At 34.6% G+C, this 20,439-nt stretch overlaps 1 protein-coding gene across 2 annotated transcripts in view; it reads left to right on the plus strand.

Annotated features, from left to right (window-relative positions):
* Nucleotides 1-20,439, plus strand: part of PRKG1 (protein kinase cGMP-dependent 1) — a 1,210,052-nt gene that overhangs the window by 149,469 nt on the left and 1,040,144 nt on the right. For both annotated transcript variants that reach the window (XM_012762921.3, XM_012762920.2), the window contains exon 2: nt 555-721. In XM_012762921.3, coding sequence (XP_012618375.1) covers nt 555-721 — 167 coding nt within the window. The remainder of the gene's footprint in view (nt 1-554; nt 722-20,439) is intronic.

Raw genomic sequence — 20,439 nt, forward strand, 5'->3', positions numbered from 1 at the left:
CATAGTAGACACTGGGCATACAGTAGAGAGCAAATTAAAAATGAACCCTGTGTATGTAGAGTATAAAGTCTACTGGAAGAGGCACACAGGAAATAAGTAAACAAATTGTGGGTTTTTGTCTTTTCCTGGAATTGAGTATAGCACAATACATGCTTGGTGTTCTTTTATAATACATAAACATAGTAAGAGTAGTGTTTGTCCTAGATTTTTTTTGTATTTTGTTCATATTTATTCTTTAACTAAATTACAAACTTTAAAATGTCTATTGGTTTGTCTAAAATCTTTGTGGTTAAAAAATATAAACAAAATGTACTTGTATGATTTTGTTTGTTGGTCACTTATTCATTAAATGATATGTTACCTAAAGAAAAATTTCTCAGAGCCTTTTCTGCTGTCATGGAACTACTTTATTCTCAGGTTTTTCAGAAAATTAATGAATTCCTAACAAGAAAATGCATTTGTAGTGTGCCAGAGCACTGAACGGCTCTGTTAAACCTCACAAATTATGAAAGAGCTTGTCAGATGTTCCAGTAAATCTCCTCTCTCTTGCATAGGTCCAAGGATCTTATAAAGGAAGCCATCCTTGACAATGACTTTATGAAGAACTTGGAGTTGTCACAGATCCAGGAGATTGTGGATTGTATGTACCCGGTGGAGTATGGCAAAGACAGTTGCATCATCAAAGAAGGGGATGTGGGGTCACTGGTGTATGTCATGGAAGGTATGGTTTGTAACTCTAATCTTCTGACATTTGAATATTCCCTTTTCGTCTTATCAGCCTGCACACAGATGGCACTGTATTACATGGAAAATTCCACTTTTCCTTCTTTTGTTGAGAAAGTTTGAAAAGAGGTGAAATACTGTTTAGGGATAGAGGTTGACCAATTATGTGAAGTGTTTGTGTTTAGAATATTAATATGAGAATCCAATATGTTTTCAGATATGGGAAAAATGATAGTGCAAAAAAAAAAAAAGAAATACTATTTATTACTTTGAATAAGACCATACATGAGCAAATCACTGTAGAAGCTCACAAAGCTTCAAAGGAAGCTTGAGATCATTGGAAGTATTTTTGGTCAGTTAATGTAAGTGTCTTCAACTCTACTATTAACTTTTAATATATGACTAGTTTTCATGCTGGGATGCATCTAGAAGAAGAAAATGTTTTCAGTGTTTTATGTGTATGACAGAGCCAGACAGATCATAAAGCTTTGATGATATATTAGCTGCCTAATTAACAGGACATGATAGCTTATTTTAGAAATATTGCACAAATTAAGAAACTGCTTTGGAAAAAACTGAGGCATGCACTGTGTAAATATGTTTTATGCCTAGTTAAATTTTCCCACTGCTTATTTCTAACTTGGAATTTATAATGGCACATTTTCCTTTTGGGGGAAGAAAGAAGCCTAAAATAATGACTGAATCAGCTGAGAAGAAAGTGAGTTCAGAAATGTCTGTAATATATGACAGTTGGTGTACAGAAATCACAGTTGGTTTGTTAGATGGTGTTTAGTGTTTTACCCAAAGCATTCATGACAGTGTCATATAATTGTCAAGTTTGTAGGTCATTAAAAGGAGAAGTATATTTGGGAAAGTCAGTTAATTTTTCCAAATTTCACCTATCCAATTTGTAAAAAAAGAAGATACTTTTTTCTTTCTGCTAGTGGTTGTCAACTGGTGATAATTCTGTGCCACAGGATACATTTGGCAATATCTGGGGTCATTTTTGGTTGCCACAAGTGAGGTGGAAGTTAGGGAAGCTATTGCCTTCTAGCGGGTAAAGGCTAGGAATGCTGTTCAACAAGATAGTTTATAAGAACAAAGAATTATTTGGCCCAAAATGTCATTAGCGCCAACATTGAAAAACCCTGCTTTCTGCCTTCTTTACTGGATTGTTTTAGATAAAAATTAGGTAATCTGTATGAATGTTTAGTGTAGAGTGTGAAACATTACAAAATAGTAAGTATCATGATTTCTATTAAAGACTTGACAACATTAATATCTTTGGGTTTTGGTTGTTTTTATATTCGTGAGTTATTATTATGATGTTCCGTGCATAACACTGTTTTAAGTACTTCTTGTAGGGCTGGTCTTGTCTCGGTGAATTCTCTGAGCCTTTGCTTGTCTGAGAATGTTTTTATTTCTCCTTCATATATGAAGCTTAGTTTTGCAGGGAATAATATTCTAGGCTGGGCATTGTTTTGTTTCAAAAGAGTGAGAATGGGGCCCCAGTCTCTCCTTGCTTGTAAAGTCTCATTAGAGAAGTCTGATGTTATTCGAATTGGCTTTCCCTTGTATGTTACTTGCTTCTTTTGTCTTACAGCTCTTAGAAGGGCCTCTTTAGTTGATACTTTGGTTAGTCTGATGACTGCATGTCGTGACGTCTTCCTGTTTGCGTTGAATCTCCCAGGGGTCCTCTGAGCTTCTTGAACTTGTATATCAAGATTTTGAGCAAGGCCTGGGAAATTTTCCTCTATTATATCTTCAAACAGCTTGTCCAACCCTTGAGTGTTGTCTTCTTCCCCTTCTTGTAACCCTATGACCCTCACATTAGGTTTCTTCACATAATCCCACAGCTCTTGTAGGCTTTGCTCTTTTCTCTTGTTTCTCTGCTATATTTCTGTGACTGATTTATTTAATTGGAGGGTGTTATCTTCAAGCTCTGAGATTCTTTCTTCTGTTTCTTCTACCCTGTTCTTGAGACTTTCCACTGTATTTTGTAGTTCCTTGAATTGATTCTTCATTTCCAGGAGTTCGGTTACACTTTTCTTCCTTGTGTCTATTTCTTTTCCCATATCCTGGAGACTTTTTGTGGTTTCTTTGTGTTGGTTATTGAGTTGTTGTTGCAGCTCGGTGAGTGTTCTTATGATCCACATACGAAATTCCTCTTCTGTCATATTGGTTGCCTGATTTTGGTTGGTGTCCTTTTCTAGGGGGCTGGTGCTCCTCTTTGGGCATGTGTTTTCCGTTTGGTTCTTCATATTTCCTGAGTTCAACCAAAACCCAAAGATATTAAAGGCCAGATATTACAATGGCTCAAGACAGAAATCATAGCAACAACATCCAACCCAACAGAATGATCAGTAATCTACCTTACCTATCAGTTCTCTCAATAAATGTGAATGGCTTAAACTCTCCACTCAAGAGACATAGGCTGGCTGAATGGATAAGAAAATACAGGCCAAGTATATGCTGTCTTCAGGAAACACATTTAACCTGCAAGGATGCACATAGACTAAAAATAAAAGGGTGGAGATCAATATTCCAAGCAAATAGAAGCCAAAAGAAGGCTGGTGTGGCAGTTCTAATTTCAGACGATTTAGTTTTTAAACCAGCAAAAGTAGTAAAAGACAAAGAGGGTCATTATATAATGGTGAAGGGCACAGTCCAACAAGAAGAGATAACAATTTTAAATATATATGCACCCAACTTAGGTGCACCCAGATTCATAAAGCAAACCTTACTGGAGCTAAGCAAATGGATTAATAGCAACTCCATAATCGCTGGGGATTTCAACACCCCACTGATGGCACGAGACAGATCCTCCAAACAGAAAATTAATAAAGAAATAATGGACTTAAACAAAACTCTAGAACAATTGGGTCTGACAGACATCTACAGAACATTCTACCCAAAATCCACTGAATATACGTTCTTCTCATCAGCTCATGGGACATTCTCTAAGATTGACCATATCCTAGGACACAAAGAAAATCTCAAGAAATTTAAAAAAATAGAAATCATACCATGTACCTTCTCAGATCACAGTGGAATAAAACTAGAAATCAACCCTAACAGAAACTCACATTTCTACACAAAAACGTGGAAATTAAACAACCTCCTACTAAATGATTACTTCGTAAATGAAGAAATCAAGACGGAAATAAAAAACTTCTATGAAGAAAACGACAATGGAGAGACAAGTTATCAACTCCTCTGGGGCACAGCTAAAGCAGTTCTAAGAGGAAAGTTTATCTCCATAAATGCCTATAACCAAAAGGCAAGAAGATCACAAATAGACAATCTAATGAAACGACTCAAAGAGCTGGAAAAAGAAGAACAGACCAACCCCAGACCCAGCAGAAGAAGTGAAATCAACAAGATCAAATCAGAACTAAACGAAATTGAAAACAGGAAAGCTATTCAGGAGATTAATAAAACAAAAAGTTGGTTCTTTGAAAAAATAAACAAGATTGACACGCCATTGGCTAAGCTAACGAAAAGCAGAAAAGAGAAATCTCTAATAAGCTCCATCAGGAAGAAAAAAGGAGATATCACAACTGATCCCAAAGAGATACAAGATACAATTTATGAATACTACAAAAATCTTTATGCACACAAACTGGAAAATGTGGAGGAAATGGACAAATTTCTAGAAACACACAGCCTCCCTAGGCTCAACCAGAAAGAAATAGATTCCCTGAACAGACCAATCTCAACAGCTGAAATAGAAACAGCAATTAAAAATCTCCCTAAAAAGAAAAGTCCCGGTTCAGATGGCTTCACACCTGAATTTTACCATACTTACAAAGAAGAACTAGTACCTATCTTGCAGAAACTATTCCACAATATCGAGAAGAACGGAAACCTCCCCAACACTTTTATGAAGCGAATATTACTCTGATACCAAAACCAGGAAAGGATGCAACAAAAAAAGAAAACTACTGACCAATATCCCTAATGAATATAGATGCAAAAATTTTCAACAAAATCTTAGCTAACTGAATCCAGACACTTATCAAAAAATAATCCACCATGACCAAGTGGGCTTCATCCCAGGGATGCAGGGATGGTTCAACATACATAAATCTATAAATGCAATTCACCACATAAACACAAGCAAAAACAAAGACTACATGATTCTTTCAATAGATGCAGAAAAAGCTTTTGACAAAATTCAACACCCTTTCATGATACGAACACTTAAGAAAATAGGCATAGAAGGGACATACCTAAAAATGATACAAGCCATATATGACAGACCCATAGCCAACATCATACTGAATGGGGAAAAATTGAAATCATTCCCACTTAGAACTGGAACCAGACAAGGCTGCCCACTATCTCCACTTCTGTTCAACATAGTACTGGAAGTCTTGGCTACAGCAATCAGACAGGAAAATGGAATCAAAGGTATCCAAATAGGGGCAGAAGAGATCAAACTTTCACTGTTTGCTGATGATATGATATTGTATCTAGAAAACCCCAAGGATTCAACCAAGAAACTCCTGGAATTGATCAATGAATTTAGTAAAGTCTCAGGATACAAAATCAATACACAGAAATCAGAGGCATTCATATACGCCAACAACAATCTAATTGAGAACCAAATCAAAGACTCAATTCCCTTCACAATAGCAACAAAGAAATTAAAGTACCTAGGAATATACTTAACCAAGGACGTAAAAGACCTCTACGGGGAGAACTATGAAACACTGAGGAAGGAAATAGCAGAGGATGTAAACAGATGGAAATCCATACCATGCTCGTGGATCGGTAGACTGAATATCATCAAAATGTCTATACTACCCAAACTGATCTACAGAGTCAATGCAATACCTATTAAAATCCCATCAGCATTCTTCACAGATATAGAAAAAATAATTTTACACTTCGTATGGAACCAAAGAAGACCCCGAATATCAAGAGCAATTCTAGGTGACAAAAACAAAATGGGAGGCATTAATATGCCAGATATCAAACTATACTACAAAGCTGTAGTAATTAAAACAATATGGTATTGGCACAAAAATAGGAATATTGACCAGTGGAACAGATGTGAGAATCCTGATATAAAACCATCCTCATATAGCCATCTAATCTTTGACAAAGCAGACAAAAATATACGCTGGGGACAAGAATCCCTTTTCAATAAATGGTGCTGGGAAAACTGGATAGCCACCTGTAGAAGGCTAAAACAGGACCCACACCTTTCACCTCTCACAAAAACCAACTCACGCTGGATAACAGACTTAAACCTAAGGTATGAAACTATTAGAACTCTAGAGGAAAAAGTTGGAAACACTCTCCTAGACATCGGCCTGGGCAAAGAGTTTATGAAGAAGTCCCCAAAGGCAATCACAGCAGCAACAAAAATAAATAAATGGGACATGATCAAACTACAAAGCTTCTGCACAGCCAAAGAAATAGTCATGAAAGTAAACAGACAACCTACAGAATGGGAGAAAATGTTTGCATCCTATACATCTGATAAGGGACTGATAACTAGAATATACTTAGAACTCACAAAAATTAGGAAGAAAAAATCAAATAACCCCATTAAAAAGTGGGCAAAGGACTTGAACAGAAATTTTTCTAAAGAAGACAGAAGAATGGCCAACAAACATATGAAGAAATGCTCAACATCTCTAATCATCAGGGAAATGCAAATCAAAACCACAAGGAGATATCACTTAACTCCAGTGAGAATGGCCTTTATCAAAAAATCTCCAAACAATAAATGCTGGCGTGGTTGCGGAGAGAGAGGAACACTCCTACACTGCTGGTGGGACTGCAAACTAGTTCAACCTCTGTGGAAAGCAATATGGAGATACCTTAAAGCGATACAAGTGAATCTACCATTTGATCCAGCAATCCCATTGCTGGGCATCTACCCAAATGATCCAATGACACTCTACAAAAAAAACACCTGCACTCTAATGTTTATAGCAGCACAATTCATAATTGCAAGGCTGTGGAAACAGCCCAAGTGCCCATCAATCCAAGAATGGATTAATAAAATGTGGTATATGTATACCATGGAGTACTATTCAGCTCTAAGAAACAATGGTGATATAGCACATCTTATATTTTCCTGGTTAGAGCTGGAACTCATACTACTAAGTGAAGTATCCCAAGAATGGAAAAAGAAGCACCAGATATATTCTCCAGCAAACTGGTATTAACTGAGTAGCACCTAAGTGGACACATAGGTACTACAGTAATAGTGTATTGGGCAGGTGGGAGGGGGGAGGGGGGCAGGTATATACATACATAATGAGTGAGATGTGCACCATCTGGGGGATGGTCATGATGGAGACTCAGACTTTTGGGGGGAGGGGGGAAATGGGCATTTATTGAAACCTTATAATCTGTACCCCCATAATATGCTGAAATTAAAAAAAAAAGAGGGAAAGAAATAAAAAGACTTGACAACATATAAGAAATATTCTTTTCACATTCATCATTCACCTTTTAAATTTTCTTTGTGGTCTTTTTTGATTTATATTAGGCATTATATTGTTAAGTGGTAATTTCTATCATTTTCTTCCTTTATAGTTTTCACCTTTTATGTCAACAGTATAAAATTCTTCCCCAGGCCAAAAGGATATAAATATTCAGGTATGCTTTCTTCTAGTAAAAACAAAACACAATAAACAATAATGCAGAAAATGTATAGTTAGCAGACAATTGCAGGGAAAAGAGATGAAATTATAGAGCAGGGGTATATGTGGGTAGTGAGCAGAAAGGATGAGAAAATTGGAAGAAATATATTGAGGCCAACAATAGAATATAAAATAGAGGCAGTGTGTTAATAACTACTAACAATTAGAAATCATCTTTAAAGTTTTTTTTAGCTTTTATCAATGGCTTCAGGTTTTTCAGATAAATTGGTAGGCATCTTTTTAAGAATATAGCTATTGTATAAAACAAGGTATACTTTTGCTTCATCTGTTTTTAAATACTAATTGGTATTTCATTTGTGAAACCAAAATTTTGAAAGCCCATGGTTTCAGTTTTCATTCATCTTGAATATTTCTCACAAAAATAGATTTCCAAACAACCTTGTACATTTTTTTCCTAAAAAACAATTGATTTACTCACATCATTCCCTTTTTCTAGGACTGACTGCAAGTTTTCTAGCTATATTAAAAGAAACTTAGAAATAATAGTCAATATTTGTTGAATGTTTAGAACAACACCTAACATATAGAACATGCTTTTTATAAATATGTTTTATAGATAATATGTATTTAATCCTCAAAACAACCCTGTTAGGTAAAGACTGATATTTATTATCCCCTTTTATAGATGAGAAGACTAAAGCTTAATGAGGTTAAGTATTAATTTCCCCAGGTCTTCCATCTAGTTTATAGTAGAGTCAGGATTTATACTCAGTCAATCTGGATTCAGAGCTCAAGCTGTTAACTGTGGGGCTATATATTAGTCAGGGTTCTCCAGAAAATACAAAACAAATAGGATGGGTATGTATACAGTGAGTCAGAGATTTATCTTAAGAGATTGACTCACATTACTATTGAAGTTGGCAAGTCCAAAATCTGCAGGGTAAGGCCAGCAGGTTGGAGATGCTGCAGTTTAAATTTGAAGGCTGTCTGTTGGCAGAATCCACTTTTCCTAGGGAAGAAGGCAATCTTTCTTCTGTTAAGGCATCAAGTGATTGGATTAGTCCACCTATATTAGTGAAGAATAAGCGGCTTTACTCAAAGTCTACTTATATAAACGTTAATCTCATCTAAAAAATACCTTCACAAAAACATGTATAGTAGAATAATGTTTGAACAACTATCTGATATCATGGTCTAGACAAGTTGACACATAAAATTAACCATTATAAGCATGCTCCTTGTCAACTTGGCACCCATACCCATCTCCTTAAACCATACTTAATCTCTACATAAAAACAATAAGATCATATCTCTACCTAAAATGATATAACTACCCAAATGCACTGACCTCCCCCAGAAGATCCAAAGTTGATTCATCTCACTGATATCCCATAACTTAAATACTCTGATGTAAAGTTAACAATACTTAAATACTGTGCTATGAAGTCAATACATCTTATGCTACGTGATCAGAGAGGGAAGAAAACAAAGATATTTTCTATATGTAAAATATACACATATATGTATATATACACACGCAGAACTATATCATAATAAAAGAAGGAAGAAATACTCATGACAGACTATATTGCTTCCCCAGGTAAAGGTAAGTACAGTAATTTTTTCCCCATTGCTTTAAGCTAATTTTAATAAATTTTATTCATCTTCTTCTTACTGCTAGATTGACTAAATAGCATGCTATCTTAATCATCCCTTTACAAACAAGGTTCTAAATAATATATCAGTATTCAGAGAGGCAGATTTGCAATGATGTTGTTGATTGCCTTCAATTAAACTTAATAAAGTGACCATAATCTTATAAACTGATGCCGATCTTTCCCCAAACAGCAATTCTAACCAGCTCCATGTAACTTTGGCTGATGGCTGTGCTAATATCCTTATGTCAAAATACTTTAAAATAGAAAAAAAACCTGTCATTTAAATTTTTATAAGTTTTAATTGAGGAGATGTTTCATTGTATAATTAGTTTTTTTATCAGTGCATTCAGTCTTAAAATTTAGATAGCAATGTTCTTGATATAGATGGATTCTTTTTCATCTGTGAACATTAATATTTATAAAGAGTATACCGTAGTAACAATGGATGAATAGACTATAAAGGATCTTTCACAAACTTGCTTACTATCAAGACATTCAGCAAAACACCAAGGGAGTTTATATGGAAAATCAGTTCAATTTTTCTTGTCTCTCTTTAGTGAAATGAAGTGCTCTTCATAAAAATGCTTGTTTAACATGGGCCTTAAGTAATCTGTTTTTTAGCCTGGGCAGTATTCCAAATGTTATTGCATACCTAAATGCCAAAGTTTCTAATGGCTTTAACAAAAGAGAATAGTCATATGGTAAGACTTTACTAATTAGGATGACTGGGGAAAAATCGTCTGGGGGTAGTGTACAGATATTATCATGTATTTTCAAGCAAAATGGGTTGTGCTGCTTTGACAGCACAAAAAATATAATGCCTGCCTAGAAGTTTCATTTTCAAGTTTTGATCAGAATTGTTTGGAATTAGTTTCTTAAGGCAGTAAGAAGTGTAAGTAGTATAAGTAGATTAAGTTGCTTAAGGCTGTGTTTACATTTTAATTATGTTAAATTAAAATATAAATGACTCTTATAGAATACTTGAATACAGTTTATTTTCTTAAACAAAATATAAGTGACTCTTACAAAATACTTGAGGACAATTTATTTTCTTAAACAAATAGACATTGGCTTTAGTTATAATGTAACATCTGTTCATACTCTTATACTCTTTTTCTCCTTTTTTACCATAAACTTCAGTCTAATTTTATCCAAAATAAAACGAAATTTGATTTAGTGATTTTTATTCATTTGTAATCTAATTTAATATTCTAGTTTGAAAATGTGTAATTTATAGCCTTGAAACGGTTAATTTGCTTAGGGATATTAGTTTGACTCATTTTCGGTGATCTTTCATAGAGGAAGTATATTACATTTTATTTTCTAAAATGGCAAGTGTTTGGTTAGTGTTCTTTGACCATTGGTTATTTAAGTTAAACTTTTTAATGAAATCATCAATGTTTTCTTCATGGGTCTTTGTTAATGATAATAACTTTTATTAAGTATTTGTATGCCAGGTACTTTCTAAGTATTAAATTTTTAATCCTCATAATGACCTTAAGAGGTTGGAATTCTATTATCTACCTGTTAATAGATGGCAAAAATTATACCCCTAAGTTAAATAACTTAGGGAAAAGCATGCAGTCAGTGCGTTGAGATGCAAATCTTAGCCATGGAGTTCTCATACCTAAGGAGTGTGCAGTGTTAACTTTTGAAATATGGATGAGAAGTATTGTAATTACATATTTATTATATGCATCCTAGTTTGAGGAGCCCATAAAGATGTACAACATTAAACCATAGGGTAAAAAAATGATATGATTATTTGCAGGAAAAGAAAAAAATCATGAACAGCAATAGTTCAAAAAGAAAACAATCCAAGACATTTTCTATAAATACTTCTTAGGTCTCTGCATCCTTTGAACATTGAACTGCTTACTGACCTCTCTATAAATCATCTAGAATCCATTCCTTTCCTCTTATTAGTTCTTTTTTTCTTATTGAAAGAATGGACGTCAACTGGCTTCTTGGTCCAACTCTATGTCCTTATTGTTTAGGATTAAACTCCCCCATGTATCTTGGAGGCCCTGTTTTTCTGTATATAGCCAATTGCATTGATTTTGTTTTTCTCACAGGTTTTATTTATATTTTTATTTTGTAAGAAGGAACAATCCTTTCGATTTATTGCACAAATGACTCCTTTAATAGAACTTTTGCATTCTAACTCTAAGTCTGCGGTCTCCACCCCCTGGGTCCTGAACCAGTACCTGTCCATGGACTATTAGGAACTGGGCCACACAACAGGAGGTGAGTTGCAGGTGAGGGAGCAAAGCTTCATCTGTATTTACAGTTGCTCCCCAATGCTCTCATCACTGCCTGAGCTCCACCTTCTGTCAGATCAGTGGCAGCATTAGATTCTCATAGGAACATGTAAACTGCACATGTGAGGGATCTGGGTTGCACGCTCCTTATGAGAATCTAATGCCTGATGATCTGAGGTGGAGCTAGGGTGGTGATTCTAGCACTAGGAAGCAGTTGCAAATATAGATTATCATTAGCAGAGAGGTTTGACTGCACAGAGACTGTAATAAATCAGTTGCTTGCGGACTCAAAACAAAACCCTATCAGTGAGTGGCAAGTGGCAATTAAGCTCATGTGATGGCTGGCTTTATAGTGGCAAGTTAGTTGATGTACTTCAATTGTACAGCTGCATCTGGTGACAGGCTGTAAGTCAGAATCCAACACTTATTTTAGTTCACAAATGGCCCACCCATTATTTTATTTACTACTTCCGTCTGTGCCTCTTTCCCACACTGCTCACTTGTCTTAGTCACAGTTTTTGGTAAGCCCACAAGCTAACCCTAGCAAAGATGAATAAAAAACAAATGCTGGTGAGCTTCTTTGAAAACAGGGAAAGATCCAATGATGAGGCAACAGAAGACTCTAAAACTGCTAATAAAATGAAAGCTGCATTTAAAAGAAAATACTAAGAGTCCTATTTAAATTACAAGTTCATTGCAACAGGTGATTCACATTCTCCAAGCCAACTTTGTATAATATGTAGTGACCAGCTATACAATGAAGCCATGAAACCTTCAAAACTGCTTTGCCACATGGAGACCAAGCACCCCACGTTAAAAGACAAGCCTTTGGTGTTTTTCAAAGTAATAAAACATGAACTTGTAGAACAGAAGCAATTATTGAAGGCCACCACTTCATCACATGTGTCTGTGCTGAGAGCATCATTCTTAGTGGCTACCCGCATTACTAAAGCTAAGAAGCCCTTTACTATTGGTGAAGAGTTGATCCTGACTGATGGTATGAACATTGGTGATAAGTATGTGAACGTTTAGGAGAGGCTGCAGTTCAAAAGGTGGCACGTGTTCCTCTTTCAGCTAGCAATATAACTAGATGAATTGATGGAAATAGCAGAAGATATTGAGGCGCAATTGTTAGGGAAGATTAATGAGTCATGTGGTACACAATCTGGGTTGATGAGTCTACCAGTGTAGACAACAAGGCAACCATGCCTGTTTTAGTGCAACATATTTTTTAGGGGGATGTGCATGAGGATATGTTATGTGCACTTTTATTGCAAACCAACACCACAGCTGTAGAACGATTCAAGTCGTTGAATGATTATATATCAGGAAAACTGAATTGGTCATTTTGTGTTGGTATATGGACGGACAGAACAGTTGCCATGACTGGACAGCTTTCTGGTTTTACTACTCGGGACAAGGAGGTTGCTTCTGGATGTGAGTCTACACACTGTGTTGTCCATAGAGAAATGCTAGCTAGCTGAAAATGTCCTCTGAACTAAACAGTGTTTTGCAGGATGTGATTGTCTGTTCACGTAGCTCTGTGTGAACGTCTTTCAGACAATGGCCACAGAGCACACATGTCTTCTCTTACACACAAAAGTGAGATAGCTTTCTAAAGGTAGATCACTGGCCAGAGTTTTTGCATTACAAGAGCTGCTCCAGAGATTTCTTTTAAAAAAAAAAAAACAGTCACCACTGGCAGCACATTTCATTGACACAGAATGGGTCACAAAACTTGCTTACTTGTGTGACATATTCAACCTGCTCAAGGAACTCAATTTGTCACTTCATCGGAGAACAACGATTGTGTTTGAATTGGCAGATAAAGTGGCTATATTCACAATCAAACTGAAATTATGGGGGCGACTAGTGAACATTGGGATTTTTGACATGTTTCAAACATTAGTAGAGATTTTGAAAGAGCCAGGGCCTTCTTTATGCTGGTGTATGATCATCTGTCTCAGCTTTTAAAAGAGTTTGAGTGTTACTTCCCAACCACGAAAGACCCGCAAACTGGGCAGGAATGGATCTGAGACCCATTTGTGAATAAGCCAGGTGAATCAACTTTGTGCTAGAAGGTGATTGATTGCTTGAGATCACAAATGACAGTGGCCCTAAAAGCATGTTTGAGACAACCTCAAATCTCCATACGTTCTGTATTAAAGTCAAGGTGGAATATTCTGAGATTGTCACAAAAGCACTGAAAAGCCTGTTTCCATGTCCAACATCCTATCTTTGTGAAGCAGGGTTTTCTGCAGTGACAGCTACAGAAATGAGATCATGGAGTTGACTAGACGTAAGCAACACACTTCAGGTGTCACTGTCTCCCATCACCCCAAGATAAGACTCTCTAGTTGCCAGAAAACCAGCTTAGGGCTCCTACTGATTCTGAATTATGGTGAGTTGTATAATTATTTTGTTATATGTTACAATGTAACAATAATAGAAATAAAGTGCACAATAAATGTAGCGAGCTTGAATCATCATGAAACCCCTATACCCCCACCACCCGTGGTCCATTGAAAACTTGTCTTCCATGAAACCAGTGTCAAAAAGGTTGGGGACCACTGCTCTCAGGTGATATGTGATTATTCACATCGACTTTCAAGGACTAGCCTCACGTTTCTGTTGTTATGGAACTGAGACTTCACATTTATCTTATGTAGACTGGTCATCTGCTTCCTTTTCCATTGAGTTGGTTGATACCATGTGGTCTTCCTATTATGCTGATGTTCAATACTATTTATTATTCAGTAGAGGGTGAATCATGCTAGCCACCATTAATAATAAACTTATACAACTTCAAATTGCAAGTTATATTTCCCCCCGAAACATTTTTACTGTCTTTATGTAATTAAATGATATAGTGAACACTGACATTCAAAGAGGGATTTTATATAAAATTGAACATTAATAATGAGACTGTCTATGTTAGTTGGCATCCAAAATACCACCCGAGAGTTTGAGGGAATTGAATGCATTTTCATATGAATTAATTCTCAGTAAATTTAACATGAGAAACAGAGCAATTTATTCTCTAAAATCAGGTGTTGCCTTTTTTCCTTTGAGTTTTTCATGTTAATCCCAAAACTATCTTTAGAACAGTTGAAATACTACTGTATTTAAAGTTATTCTTATAATTCCTTTACAGGACCAAACTTACAATGTTAATGTTAAAGAGAAAACTTATGTACTGCTTGTATAAAAACAAAAGAAAACACCTATTTATAAAAGGTTGTCATAAATAAGGAGAACCTTCAAATACTAAGTATGAATATTAAAATGTACTTAAGTTATGAAGACTGTGGCAAAGATGGGAACTGAGATATTTAGATGACATGTGGAGTATCATGTTCATTTTGGAATCCCAAGCTTCAAAGAGGACTTTAATATACTTGAGCAAGTTCAGGAAGCATAACATATATTTAAAAGAATTGACAATATTCCATCTACAGACAGAATATTTAGGAGGAAAGGATAACAGTTTTTAAATGCTGAGAACACTGTCATATGGAGAAAAGGGGAAGATTATTCTGCATGAATCTAGATGACTAAAGAAGAAATGCCAGTTATAGGGAAGTCTACACTGGGCCAGCTTGAGAATCAATCTTCTACTAATTAAAATGGCCCCAAAGTGTCATGACTAGCCTGATGTGATGTCAAGAACTCCATCTCATGAGGCATTCTAGCAGTGACTATATAGATTGGAGAGATTTCGTGTGGGTGAAAGAGGGATTCCTTGGGGCTGAACCATACGTAACACATCTCCTATCCCTTCCCCAAACTCAAAGATTCTGAGTCTGTGGGTCTGTGAACTAATGTTCTGCAAGTTAGCTTACAGGAACCCAGCCCTCGAAAGGTTTCCTCTTGAAAATCCTGCCTCATATTGATGTACATATTTAGTTTTGAATGTTTTTGTACTTTATATGAATCTAATAATTCTACACATATTTTTCTGCCTCTTAATTTTTTTATTCAATATTATGTTCTGTTGTATAGCCTAATTTATTTATCCTTTCTGCTGTTGATGGTATTTGAATTGTTTCTAGTTATTTTGCTTTCCAAAATAGTGCTTGTGTAAACAGTGTTACCTATGTATCCTGATAACCATTTTCAGTAATTTCTCAACTGTCGATATCTAGAAGTGGAATTTCTATAGTCATATTATGTGTGAATCTTCAAATTTGTTAAATAATACCAAATTTCTTTCCTAAGTGGTGTACTTAATTATACCTGATTGTAATTTATGCCTAAATTTCCTGATTGTTCTTCATATTTCAGACAATTTATATTGACAAATATTTACCAATGTAATCTGGTGGATGCAAAATGGTATCCCGTGATTTTAATTTTTATCTCTTGCTTTTTAATGAGGTTGTGGGCTGTTTGTGTTTTTATCTGTGAAAAGTCTGTGGTATTCCTCTACCTTTTTCTCTGTTGCTTGTTTAACTTTACACATCTTGGAATGTAATCCTTACCAGTCACATGTATTGCAAATATCTTCTCCTATCTATGTTATATATTTTTACTCTTTTGTAATATCTTCTAGTGAACACAATTTGTTCATTTTAATCTAGTCAAGTATATCAATCTTGTTCTTGGTTTGTACTTCTTGTGTCATTGTAAGAAATACTAGAAAGCAGTATTTTTCCTGCCTATGTATATGTGTATGTGTACATGGGTGTCCATGAAGGCATGTGCATAAGTTAGGTATGTGAGATATTATCTATAAAAGAAAATCTCCATATTTATAATCTAAAGGATAGTTGTTCTTTTCAAAGTAGGAAGCTGGAAAAGCCACATATTTTTGTTTCTATGTTCTTGTTTTTTTTTCAATATATTTTAAGAATCCTTTATAAATTGTCCTTAGGGATAATAAACATGCTTTTGAATATACTGCATGATAGCAATTTGTTTTTACTGTGAGAGTGGATTTTATATTTGGAAAATAATCAAAACTTATTGAGTGACAGATTTGATGAACAGGGGTAGGTGATTAAGCTGAGTAAAACAGGGTTTTTTTGGCTAAAATATAAAAGGATCTGTGTGTATATATATATGGATCTGTGTATATATATATAAGGATCTGTATATATATATAAATATGGATCTGTATATATATATGTATATATATATACACACACACACGCACACCATTAGAAAGTCTTGGTATTTGTTGTATAATACAAGAAGAGTTAACTAAATGTTTTGTTCTACAATATCATTATTGAAAAATTGACATATTTTAAAGAGTAATATTCTTAATACTCATTTGGTTACGAAGGCTTGCGTGATTTTGTAAAATATAGCCTTATCATGTTGTAGTTTTACTATTGTATAGTTCTCCATTTTCTTCCTAAATTATTACTGAAGGAATTGAATTTATTATATTAGAAAAGGGAAGAGTGTAGCTTTTTTTTTTTTTTACTATGGAAAACCCCTGAAAGATTAAATATTAATAATTGAAAATTACCTGCTTTTTTGAGGTGATAGTTGAAAAGCCATTGATTTTTTCAAATAATCATTCTGACATCAATAAGAGAGATCATGGGTCATTTTAAAAATTACACATATTTTTCCCTCTTACTATTATTTCTAACAGTTATTGATTTTTTTATGCCAAATAATTTTGCTAGAATATCTATCCATTCTTCATTTTGAGAGAATGGCAAATTTAAAGGTTTAAAAATGAATTTTTTGGTGAAAAGTAAAAGCAAAAATAGTATACCTGAAAAAGTGGAAAGAAATGTACCTTCTTGACAATAGTGTAATAATACATTGATTTCTTGCTAATGAGGTAAAATTTGCTTCAGCCAGCATAGTTTGCATGCTGAACATTCAACAGGATTCTACAATTGTTGTGGGTTCATTTGAAAAACACATAGATGTATTTCTTCTGGGACTTTAACAAGATTTCCAATGATTTCTGTGGGGGGTTGGATAGACTAATGTTTTTAATATCCATTTCTCTAATGAGAAAGCCTTGAAAGGTTGGTAATTGTTTTGGCACACTCTGGAAGGGCAGGACAGATAGGAGCTACTTCCCAGCAGCAAAGCTTCATGGTGTGACTACCATGGCAACAGCCTGCCCAAACCCCACTACAGAGAACATCATCAGAATTGGTCTCTGAACTTCTTAGTGAAATTCTCCCATGACTCTGCAGTTGAGAAACACAGGCTGTAATTGTACATACTTTATGTGAATTTAACTAGGGTAGATCTGGAAGGCTGCATTCTGAATCTGATCTTTGTATTTAGGCCCTTCCATAAACTTTCTGATAAAATGAAAATATTTTTGTACTAAGGCTCCATAAGTAGTACAGAGAAATTTAGAATTATGGTAGAAAACTTAAAATAATATTATAATAAATCTGGGGAATTCACATTTTATGCATATTTAAAAATATAAAGGAATTATTACTGAGTAAAGTTACAAGTAATGATTTATATAATATCATTTTTTTCCTGCCTAATCTGCCCAACTTTATTGAAGTGGATTGCTTTCCGTGTATTACAAAATGACCTTATAGTTATTCATAAGAATATATGGAAGCAAATGCTTTTAAAACCAAACAGAATATTTACTTTCTATTTACTGTTTACTGTCTTGTGTAACTTAACAAAAGTTATACTGTATGTTTTTCAACATCAAAGCTAATTCAGGTACTCAGGTACTCTGTTTATCTATTAATAGCAAAACCATATTAGGTAAAATGAAGGTGGCCAAACTTTTATGAAAGATGGTTTTCTGTTTCGCAAATATATAATGGTATATTTATAAAGGAAGACTAAACTTTTCCACAAAATTATAAATTATACTTAATGTTTTTAAATTTTCTTTAAAAAATTCAGCATGCTTCTTTAAAACCTCTTGTGTTTCCCACTGATGAAAAGGGAATGAGCATTTGTTTCCTGTAGAGTTTAATTAACAGCCTTTTATAATAACTTTCACTGAAAGCCATTCACATACTCATCAAAGAATTGTTTTTTCATTTTTATGGCTAGAAGAACATAATTCATTGTTACATTTGATATTTGGTTCATGTTTACAGAGCATCATTTTACATTACTCTTCTAATACATTGCATTTTATATTGTTTTACAATAGTTAATGCCTTTGGCAACATTCCTAATATATATTTCACTTAGTGATAGTACACATCCTCAAATTAAGGCCATTGAAAAACAAAATTGAAATAATTTGCTTTAGTATTGCCAGTGCAAATATTTTTATTAACTCACTCTGTTGAAAAGGTATATATGCAAATATTTATACTTTATGCCCATTTATGTATATATTAATTTACATAAAATTATCTTTGCCCTAAGTTCATGTTATATTTCAGGTGATAGTTGGGTGTTATATCATAACAAGAATACTATCAATGATTAAATTCAAATTTGTAAGAAAAACAGAAGATGATAATAATCATAAATGTTGATTGAAAGGCTCTCAATTGAAATAAAAATTAGTCTGCAAAGAAAAAACAATTTATGTTTTTGAGCATCATTTTGCATGGTATCCTCTTAAAAGAAAATTCAGATGACTTGCATGGAATATCTTGAAATTCATTTTCATCTAATCCTGTGAATTTAAGTTATTTATTTATTACGTCAGTTCTAGAGTTCAAAGGCACATGAATAGGAAAAAAATATTTTGTAAAAGTTTTTTTTTTTTTTTTTTTTTTACCTACCAGGTTGCATATATTCAAAGCAATCATTAGTAAACTACCATGCTTTCCTCCCCTTTTATATGGTGTATTTCTATGCTGTAGAAAGGGTATTAGAAATAAAGCAGAGGTAGATTTGACAGAGTGTAGTCCATGAAAATTTGAGCTTCTTCATATATTCCTCAACAGTGGAGAATAGGATAGAAATTATTTCATGAACTTCTTTTTGTAATATAGCTTCTTTATTATTCTTTGTTAGGGCTTATTTATTAATTCATTTGGTTATTTATTCATTCCTGCATTCAAGAAATAGCTACTCGGCTGATTATGTCTCAGTGGACACTGAGTATATAACAGTGAACAAGATATTCACAGTCCTTTCTTTCCTAGGGCTTATATTCTGGTGCTGATGGTAAGAGAAAAAGACAAAAAAGTATGGACATGAGCAAATATTTTCAGATAACGAGTAAATGAAATATAACAGGGTGATGAAAAAAGATCATGAAGGCGAGTCTGGCAATGATGGTGTGAGTTGGGGAAGGTTTCTCTGGAAAGGTAGCATTTGAGTTGAAACTTGAATGACAAGAAAGAGCCAGATCAACAGAACTGTGGATAGAGGATTCCAGTTGAAGAAAACAGCAAGTGGAAAGGCTGTAAGGCAGGGAAAAGGTTGGTGTGTTATATGGAAAACGTGAGGTGGGGTTGGAGCAGTTGGCAGAGGCAAGGTCACATGTAGGGCCCTGTAAGTCATTTCCTTTTTATTATCCTGAGAGATTTAGAGAGCACTGGAATTTAGGTTGAGATGGGACATGATCTAATTTACATTTTAGGAGTAGATAAATGGATTGCCCTCATAATCACAGGTTGTAAAACGTGGGTGGTAGAGTGGTGGGAGAAATAGAGATGCCAACTGGGAGGGTATAGCAGTGATCCAAGCAAAATATAATGGTGGCTTGAGCCGAGATAGCAGTGTGGAAGATGAAGGAAGCGTGGTGTAATTTGGCAGCACATGGCTTAGATATGAGTGTGAGGGAAAGAGAAACTAGGAATGACTTGTATGTTTTTTATGTAAATAATTGAATGGCATTGCCATTTTCTGAGATGATTTCATTTGTAAGAGGGTAAATGAAGAGTTCTGTTCTGACAGTGAGAAGTTAAGAGGCCTGTTAGACATCTCATTGGAGGTGTCAAGTAGGTGACAATGGACACACCTATCTGAAAGCTCAGTTAAGAGGTCAGAGTGTGGAGACACAAGTGTTCTGTTGACTAACCCAGGCATAGATGGAAGATTGGTGAATGTAGTTCTCATGTAATTAAAAGGAGTTGTTTTATATGCGGCAGATTAAATGAGTAAATTTGGAATTTCATAGATGCCGCTATTCATAATTTTTAAAAAATTCTTCATGAGGCAATCTTTGCAGTAAACTGAAAATTCCTTTCTATTTTATGCAAACTAATATACTTGAACAGCAGTTCTCAAAGTGTGGTCTGGGGACCC

Source organism: Microcebus murinus, chromosome 14 (genome assembly GCF_040939455.1).
Source record: "Microcebus murinus isolate Inina chromosome 14, M.murinus_Inina_mat1.0, whole genome shotgun sequence".
Lineage (NCBI taxonomy): Eukaryota > Metazoa > Chordata > Mammalia > Primates > Cheirogaleidae > Microcebus > Microcebus murinus.